An 8992-nucleotide genomic window follows, 5' to 3' on the forward strand; every position below is an offset into this window, starting at 1 on the left:
TTAAAACACAGTACTATAGGTTACATCTACTGCCACTGAATATGTTAATAGGGACTTCACAGGTCTCTTGAGTTTTCCAGGGTGCTGCACAATCCCTGTTCTCCCACAGGTTTAAGCCTGCTTCTGTACAGGTTAGAGAGGGGCTATTTAGAGTTGCTCAGAGTACAAAACTCAGAGGACCTGGGCAGAATGTGCCAGGTCCGCAGCTGCACGCCAAGAAGATAACATAAATGAACACTTCTTTCTGCTCCTGAAACTTAATTCTCCCCCTGCTGGGCCCTTAGAGCTCATGAGAGCTGAGGCAGCTGTAATGAGGAGCTAATCCGGGAGTTGGCTCTTCCATCTTCGACAAACCTTGTTAGTGCTGTCAAGCAGCAGAAGCTGCCTGAAGAAAAGAAGGATCTTAACAGATACTGGTGAAATATTGTTCCTTCCCTCCTCTTCCCATTGAACCCTTCTGACATTTTGCTACCTACTTGCCACTTCACTGTGAGCAGTAACAAACTCTCCTTTAGGTGCCTTATTAGAGACAGATGCTATTTAGGATTATACCATTTCCCTGCAGTTTTGAAGCCGATTGTCTAATCAGGACCCAAGGATAAACCCTCCTGCAGCACCACGTAATTGGATGTCATGTTGTGTGTCACTGCTCTGTCACCATAACACAGGAGGAAATGTGGCTCTCCAGTAAATCCTAGACTGACGGTATATGCAAGAAACATTCAAGAAAATGAAGGTACTCCTAAAAAAACCCCAAACCTGTGATGTCTGAAATTAATTTGGATTGCACATCACTTCAGATGTGAGTCCTCCCTGCAGCTTAACTGTAAATAGCCAAAGACAACATGTACTCTAGTGTGCCACAGAACTGAACTTTTTAGATACCTAAAATCCTGGCGTAACAGCAGCTCTGTTATGTCTTGGGAATGAGAACAATGGCTCGGGATGTTGACTGGTCATACGATAAACTTCGATAATCCAAGCAGGTTACATTCAAGTAAACTAGGTTTCAGATGGTCAGATAAACAGAGGAACATCTACTGATGGCACACAGTTCCAAATGAAGAACCAAATCTGGTTATCTACACTTGCTTCCCATTAGGTCCCAAAACAACTTGCCATGGGAAAAGTGTTTCATACAGAAATGAAGACAGATATGCAATTGGTTTTAGAGTCTTTCATGGAAATAAACAAAAGGAGATAAATACCAAAAGATAACCTAAAAGCCTTAAAAGAAATAAAAATACTGTGCTTGTACCTTTGTTCTGTAGCCTTAGGAAAGTCAGAAGAGGCCTTTACCAGCAGCAGTGGTAATCTTCACATCTCAAGTGAAATGCCTTTTAGTTAAATAGCTGAAACACAGCATTCATTATCCAAAATGGCAATCAGTGAAATTATTGAGGGGGAGGGGAAGGGACCCTGTCTTGCAGGTTCAGTTCATCCTTTTCACTTCTGCAATATCTCATTTTAACTGTTCTGGGTACTGAAGCCTCCCTTTCCCAATTAACTTTGTTGAAAAAGAAGAATGAACCAAAAATCTGTCCTTTCAGATCTTTATATGGCAAAAAGTACACAGGAGACGCAAGCCCAGTTTTTAAGTCTTTTCCAGGTTATCTTTTGGAGCAGCTGTATAGCAAGGCAACAAGTACTAATATAAGCTAGTTTTCTTCATGATCCTCAAAAATTCTTGCTCACTTACTTCTCCATCTCCATCTCGATCAGCTTCATCAATCATTTCCTACAAAACACATTGTACATTTGATCAGGCACTGGACTCTAAACACAAGACCTTCTATTCATTAAAACAACAACAAATCAGAAGCACTTCATGTGAAAACATAACTATGTATTTGATAGCTCTTTGTATTTCTGACCTCTCGGCCCTTTTTGTATAGGCATAAATTTCCACCCAATCCTTAGGGGCTATGGGATTGGTCTGTGCCTGTTAGAAAAGCTCTAGCAAATTGGAATTTACCTGAAGCTCTTCATCTGTTAAATTTTCTCCCAGCTCCTTGGCAACCCTTTTCAAGTTTTTGAATGAAATTTTTCCTGTCCCATCATCATCAAATAATCTGAAAGCTTTCAAGATTTCTTCTTTTGAATCCTTTTCACTCTAAAACAAGAGTAAAATGTACATTAATTAGAAAACACCTGCCACCGAGATACTCTTCAATATTTTTTTTATGCTGTCACAAGAATTTCTATTAAGAATTCCTACCATTTTTTGCGTCATCATAGCCAAAAAGTCTTCAAAGTCAATGGTGCCGCTTCCTTCTTTGTCAATATCTGCTATCATTTTCTTAATTTCTTCCTTCTTTGGCTCAAAGCCTAAAGCGCGCATCGCAACCTGTGCCAAAAAACAATTCCGTTAGGAGGCCGCCAGAATTACAGTGTCATCAGCTGCACTAAAGCTTGTTTAATTTCCTCATCCAAAACTGTAATAATAACTCACTGCAATGAAAATATCTTGATATATCTTACCAGCTTGTTTCATCTTTCCAAACAGTAATAGTGTAGGTTTGATATCCTTAAGACTCAGACCTATTTTCTCTTTAGATCCATGTGGAACGTGGATATATTTCTGAAGCTAAGAGAAACTTTTTGTGTCCAAATTAGGCCAAGGTTCCAATCCACATAGTTCCTAAAGGGACTGGATTATCAAAATGGGACTTCAAGGGAGGTTGGAGACCAGGGATGTGATGTTGTTCCATTTGAAATTGAGGGCAGAATGCCTGTTAATTTTGACGGGTGCAGAATTACATCAGTTAACTTACATAATCCAGTACACAGAGATAGAAGAAATCCATATGCATAGCTCTTGGCACTTCTGGCTAGGTGGTGGGGAGGGCGGAGCAGGAGGGGGTAGGAACTGACAATGCTCCCTAAGTGTCTGAGCCTCAGCAAAGCAAAGAGTTGACTGCTGTGCTAGTTGAGGAAAAGAAAAGCAAACTTTCTGAGCCTTACAGAGCCCAAGCAAAGTATTACTGTAAAAACAGTTGTGTAAATTATTGTACAAATGCTTAATATTAACATTGTTTAAAACCAGGCTCTGGCATTTCACTAGCCTAGAACAATTAGTTTGCTACTTGGGTGTTTATTAGTAATTTCACAATCCTGGTGTACCAGATGATTACAGCGTATTTAATTCAGAGATTGAAGTTTCAAGAAAACATAACTAGAGGAAGATTTGAACTGTGAACATTCATTCTTCTTATGTGCTCTAGTGGAAATCAATCGTTAATATTAGGCAGAAATTTTCTCGCTGAACACTCTTCTACTGGAAGGTGCCAACCCACCAGAAACTCAACATTTAACTGAAGTGTTTTCTGACCAGTTTCTTGCGATGGGACAACTGAAAATGTTACGTTTTGTCTTTCAGAGGGGAACACTTTCTGTTGTAAAATATCCATTATTTTGAATTAATTTTGAAAAACACAGCATTAAATGGTTGATGCTAAAATGTTTCAGTCCATTCTGAGAACTGTATTTTAACATGTATCATCTGTGTTCAGAGAACACGCTTTCCTTAACTAAGGGTAAGTACTTCCAAATAAATCCTGAGATAAGCCACAGGCTTAGGTAACTCATGCTTCTAGGTTACGTATGCAGAAATTGAGGCAGAGTGTGTGTATCTGAGAAATCAAGGTCAAGGAGATAATTAAGATAAAAGGTTCACGCTTAAAAAAAGATAAGACACGTAAAAATATAGGGAGAGAACTGAAAATAATCTTCTCCCTTGTCCTACTGTGTGTATGCATGCGTGCACACACACACTACCTGAATTGCTACTAAAATGCAACTCAGATCTCTGTTTTGTTCTTCCTTAAATTAAGAAACAGGAAATTTTTGGATTATGTATATGAAAATATGGTTGTATCTTTCCTGAATGTGTGCAAAATCTGAGTGTTTAGTTCTGAGATGAAGAAAAAATTTGATATGCTGACATTCATCCCAGAACAACAAAAGTCCACTTCCCAGAAACAAGATCTTAGCCAGTCATGAAAATTGTGTACTGTGTGTACCTAAACAGAGGAACTGTTTAGTTCCTCTAATGCTCAGATATTCAAAGCTATCTGACCTACTGTCCATGTGTTAGAGAAGCCTGTCTGCTCTGAAGTATTACATACTGAGCTTTCTCACGTTAACTATGTAGTACACTCCAAATTCAGTCATGACAGCAAGCCATTACTCTTGTCTGTACTCCAAAACTATTTTAAAATACTTAGGGCCCGACAAACAGGAATTGCAGCTACAATCTTGAGACCATTTTTCCATCCAAGAAACAAAAGCTTGAAAACCTTCAGTTCTTTTATGTCGATGCTTCCAGATCCATCAGTATCAAACAAATCGAAAGCTTCTCTGATCTCCTGCTTTTGGTCTTCTGTAAGTTCAGGTTTCAAGCCACTTTTCTTCCGCTGGGCTGTACCTAAGCCAGGTTTTCTATAGTTGGATGCCTTCAGAAAGTGAAGGAGAGAAAAGATAAGAAATAGCTCACTCCAGGGAAAATTCAAAACACAACTAAATTATAAATAACAACAGTAAAGCTGTAGCAGAAGTGAGAGACATTCTTTGCTTCAAGTGGTAGACACTGGGTCTCTGTGCTTATTTTCTTACATTATTCTAGAAAGAAAACAAGCTGAAGACTTTGCTACTGGGGAATATGCATTTGGACTTCATGGTTTCTCTTTTAAACAGAAAGATCATCAATTAAAGGAGTAATGCCAGAAAAACAGGTGGGCAGCCTGAAAATGAACACTCCACTGAGGTCACCAAGACCCTCTGCACGTCCTGCTGGTTGCTTTGATGTGTCAGGAGTGGTTTCACCTGGAAAACAGGAGTAAATCATCCTCACAGCTAAAAAGGTTGGTTGCATAGGGTCTTGACTGTAAGTGGGACTCAAATTCAGCCACTCCTCAAAGTCAGCACTGAAATGGGGTGTCCGAGAGCATCAGCTCTGTTGGAGCAAAGTTTAAAGGGAGCTGCATAGCTCTAGCCTGCCTGTCCACCACCGAGCTGTGGTTCTAGGTAACAACATGCTGTGGCAGCAGTGAGATCAACACAAAATCTGTCCCATAAAGAGAACTAATCTGCTTGTGCTGAGCTGGTGCATTATTATCCAGGACACTTCTGAGACACTCTCCCCCTCCCACTGAGCAGCAAAAATATTTTCCTCGAGTATAGGTTTTCTTCTAAACCAGCAGCAGACAGATTTTAGTCCTCCGGTCTTCAATCTGCACAGATTAATGGGAGGAAGGGCAATCCCTCCCACCCCCAACTTTAACTGGTTGGACTTTATAAAAGTAAATAAATACCAAGAAAGGAATTTGTTTTCTAGCTACTGCTGTGCAGTCTCTTAAGTCTGCTGAATTGTTAACCATTTTTGGATCTGTCTTTTACATGCCCAGTGTCTAACACAGAAGATTCCATTTTGTTGTATTCGGAAATGAAATTTCACTTTTTAACATGATTTGTCCCTCCCGGGTTGGACTGCAAACCAATCTGTCTGGCACACCTCTGTCTTCTCCCTGCTATTAACACAGGCATCAGATTTTTACTACTTCTGTTCTACTCTGGGAGAAACCCATGTGAGACCTCTTCCTGACCATAAAGAAAAATATACCAACACGCTACCTGAACCTCTTTTCTTGCATCCTGCGTATGCACCTACAAATCTGGTGAAAACGTTCAAGATCCTGAAAAGTAGCATACACGTTGCTTCCTGTTCCATTTACTTAAAAACTTGAGTTGCTCAAAATCCATTTTTATCTTTCAGCTTCTCGCCTGGCCAGTGCCATTTCAATGTGCTACAGGGGACCCAGTGAAGCGGAGGAGGTCAGTAAACTGCGCCAAAATTAACCAGGCATATTTCCTCCGGTTTACCCCACACCCTGCAACGAGGTGACGGATTTTGCGATTCCCGGTGTTTTACCGGGGGTGTTTTTCCATAGTGCCGAGGGTTTTTTTGGGGGGGTAGGGGGGTCTCCTTTCCCTTTTTGGCCGGCGTGTCGACTTCCGCGTTGTGTGAGGAAACCGAGCAGCACAGACCGTCTCGGCAGCCGCCCGCGCGGTCCCCGCAGCCTTAGAGCCCAACGGCTGCCGGCCCGCCCGAGGCCGGGGATCGAGCAGAGGGCTCCGGGAAGGCGCCGAGGAGGGGCTCGGCGGGTAAGCGACGAGGGGAAGGGGAAGCCCGCGGTGAAGGGAAGGACGCTCACCATCGGGACCGCCGCTCCAGGCTCGGCCCGCTCGGCCCCGCCGCTCCTAACGGCCCGGCCCGAGCGCACCCACCGCCGCACGCAACGAACGCGCTTGCCGTCCAATGAGCGAGCCGGGCGTCCCGGAGAACCCGCCCCCCCTTCCCTAGCCCGGGCCAATGGCAGCCGGCGGGCTCGTGATGTCAGAGGGGGAAGCCCCGCCCGCTGGGTCAACAAACGAGCGGCGGCGGTGTCCTGGCAACGGGGCGCGCGCGGCGGCCGTTGGCGGCGCGCGGCGGGGCTGCCCGTTTGCCTCGCCTCAGCCCATCTCACCTCAGCCCGGCCCGGCCCGGCCGCGGGGAGCGGGGCCAAAGGCAGCCGAACCGGTGAGAAACCAGCACCCTGCCTGCTGTGGGGACGGCTGGGGGCCTGGGCCGGCCCTCCAGCCTGGTTGGAAGCGGCCGGGCCGCCGCCAGGCCCGAGTAGGGCAGTTGCGGGGCGGCTGCCGAGCGGCCTCGGCTCCTGCCGGGGTGCCCGCCGCGAGGGGCGCGGGGCTGGTTCAGCGTGGGCGTTTGGGTTCGGCTGCACTAATCTAGGAAGCTCTTTCTCTTCCGAAGTTACTGATAATAGTGCTGGCTCTGAGGTAGACCAGGTAAGTCGTGACAGTTAATCTGAACACTCGGTAGTTTAGTTGCAAGCAGAGAGTTTTCTACCCGTTTCCCATTGATTGTGCACCAGTGCTGGCTCGAGACAATGTGTGCGCATGCATACACGCGAGCAAGGCTTTATTGACAGCATTTCACAGAACTACATTAATTTGGAAGACTGATCTAAAATTTTGTTGTTGAGGAGCTGTAAGACAAAGCGAATAATAAGTGTTTAGCATACCTCTTCTATCCCAGAGTTTTTCACTTCAGACCCCTAAAACCTGTGCGTATAAACATAAACTGAACCTAAGGTCAAGTCTTATTTTGCTTGCAGAGAGGGGTGATGAGGCAGGCAGCAGTAGGTCAGCCTGCAGGTTGGCTCAGCACAAGCAGTAGTTGGTGTCTCACACATGGCCGTCCTTCACTACTACTTTGTTCGTTCATTCTCTGGGATGCCTCCTTCACTTTGCTGACCTCACTTGTGTTTGACTCCGAAATGTAATGCCACTTGACCCTTTACCTTTTCCACCTCAGACTGGATGGAAAAAGAGGTGGGGGAAAAAGAAGTCAGGGGATGGGGGGATGAAAAGTTGAATTTTGGGTCTGCTGTATATTGGTTCCTACAGCATAGGATAGCGTGGTGTTCTTGCTAAAATAACACGTATAAAACAAAAGACGGGGGGGGGGAGTATCACAAAATCCTAAATCACACATGCCAGAGGTTGTGCAAGCAATGAACTAAAAACATTCTTTCCTGTAAGTGCATGCTCTGCCTTCATCTGGTTTTGCAGCCAAGCTCTGGGTCCATTTGGTTCACATTTATGGATCTGCAGGAGTACAGGCTGGTGTCCAAAATGAAGCTACAGTTTTGAAGTATGAGTTTAAGCTGAAAGTAAGGGGCACATTTTTCAACTTAAATTTTAGAGAAAATTTTAGCTATGCAAGTTGTAGTTGGTTGCGCTGAGGTTTGGTGAAAGTGCACTGACTTGATAGAAGGTGCTGGACTAACTCTAATCTGTCTCATAACCAGTCTTGGTTTTGCATTCGTTGAAATAAAAATGCCATTCTAATAGGACAGTGGCTCATATTGCTGAGCTGAACCCTCATTTGGGACTGACTGGGGAGTAAGAAGTTCACTGAAAAATCGGAACCCCTTTCTCACCAGTCCTTCCATAGTTGTCTCCCATCCAAACTGCATGGCCTTCTGCCCAGAGCTATGTGTCAAGGACCTCGGTAGTGAGAGAGCATTACTTGGCCTTTCAGCATAGCTAATTTAGCTCTTTCCTAAATTGTATGAAGAGAACCACAAATTGGTTATTTTTCTTTCTATCAAAACAAGAGCAGGTTGAGAAGTGACCATTACTACTTGAAAACTGCTTGAATTCAGAAACAGTGATCTCGGAGGAAAAAAAAAGAAAACAAAAAAAACCCCCACCAAAATCCAACTGAAAAAACACCAAAAGCGATTGTCTTAGTAAATTCTTAAGAGAAATCAGATGGGATGATGAGTTTTGGGGAGAGTGAGGGAAACATGTTTCATATTAGATTCCATGATCCAATGGTTATTATTTAATTGCTTCAATTTTTTTGTTTGTTCATTTCAAAACAAGCTACCTGCAATATTAAGCTAAGGATTCCAGTTAAGAAAAAAGAGATTATTAATATTATTATTATTATTACTGGAAGTACTGATATGGATACATAGCTTGACTAGACCATTATCGCAAGACATTGCCAAGAAAAATTTCCAGAAAAACCCTTAAGCAGGTTGGATGGAGGTTTTTGGATGGGCATTCCCAGTGCAGTTTTAAAGTCAAAAGCACCTGCTTATCTAAAAGTCCTTTTCTTAAATTGTTGATTATGGATAACTACAGACTGAAACAATTTCTTGGTTAATGATTCTTTTGGTACTTCAAGATGTATCTAGTAACTGAAGGGAAAGTCTGTTGTCAGTTTGGGCTAGACTAGAACTTCAGGTCTGTCAGCATGTAAAAGTTACTTCTGACTGCCTACTCTGCTTTTTAAATTCACACTTTGTCTTCATTTGAGATAATATTCAGATGGAGTTTCACTTGAGTGGGACAGAAAAAGAGTTTTTTGGATTTGGAACAGCTATGCAAAGGGACCTTTAGGGAGATGAAATAAATTATTTGA

The 8992-nt window shown here is 43.3% G+C and overlaps 1 protein-coding gene across 1 annotated transcript; it reads right to left on the reverse strand.

Annotated features, from left to right (window-relative positions):
* Window positions 1–799: 799 nt before the first annotated feature.
* Window positions 800–6284, reverse strand: LOC104836822 (caltractin). The gene is made up of 5 exons (XM_010575576.1): window positions 6213–6284; window positions 4299–4454; window positions 2219–2347; window positions 1976–2113; window positions 800–1738 (listed from the first exon to the last, which is right to left on the reverse strand). Exons 1-5 carry the CDS (start codon window positions 6213–6215, stop codon window positions 1649–1651), a joined length of 516 nt encoding a protein of 171 aa, XP_010573878.1. The 5' UTR covers window positions 6216–6284; the 3' UTR covers window positions 800–1648.
* Between the last annotated feature and the right edge of the window lie 2708 nt (window positions 6285–8992).

Source organism: Haliaeetus leucocephalus, unplaced genomic scaffold (genome assembly GCF_000737465.1).
Source record: "Haliaeetus leucocephalus isolate CR32 unplaced genomic scaffold, Haliaeetus_leucocephalus-4.0 Scaffold484, whole genome shotgun sequence".
Lineage (NCBI taxonomy): Eukaryota > Metazoa > Chordata > Aves > Accipitriformes > Accipitridae > Haliaeetus > Haliaeetus leucocephalus.

What these genes read in the sequence shown, in the direction of transcription:
- LOC104836822 (XM_010575576.1), bottom strand. An exon ending in CTATGATGACGCAAAAAATG is followed by an intron (nt 2,114 to 2,218) that starts GTAGGAATTCTT and finishes CTCTTGTTTTAG; the next exon opens with AGTGAAAAGGATTCAAAAGA. An exon ending in TAACAGATGAAGAGCTTCAG is followed by an intron (nt 1,739 to 1,975) that starts GTAAATTCCAAT and finishes TGTGTTTTGTAG; the next exon opens with GAAATGATTGATGAAGCTGA.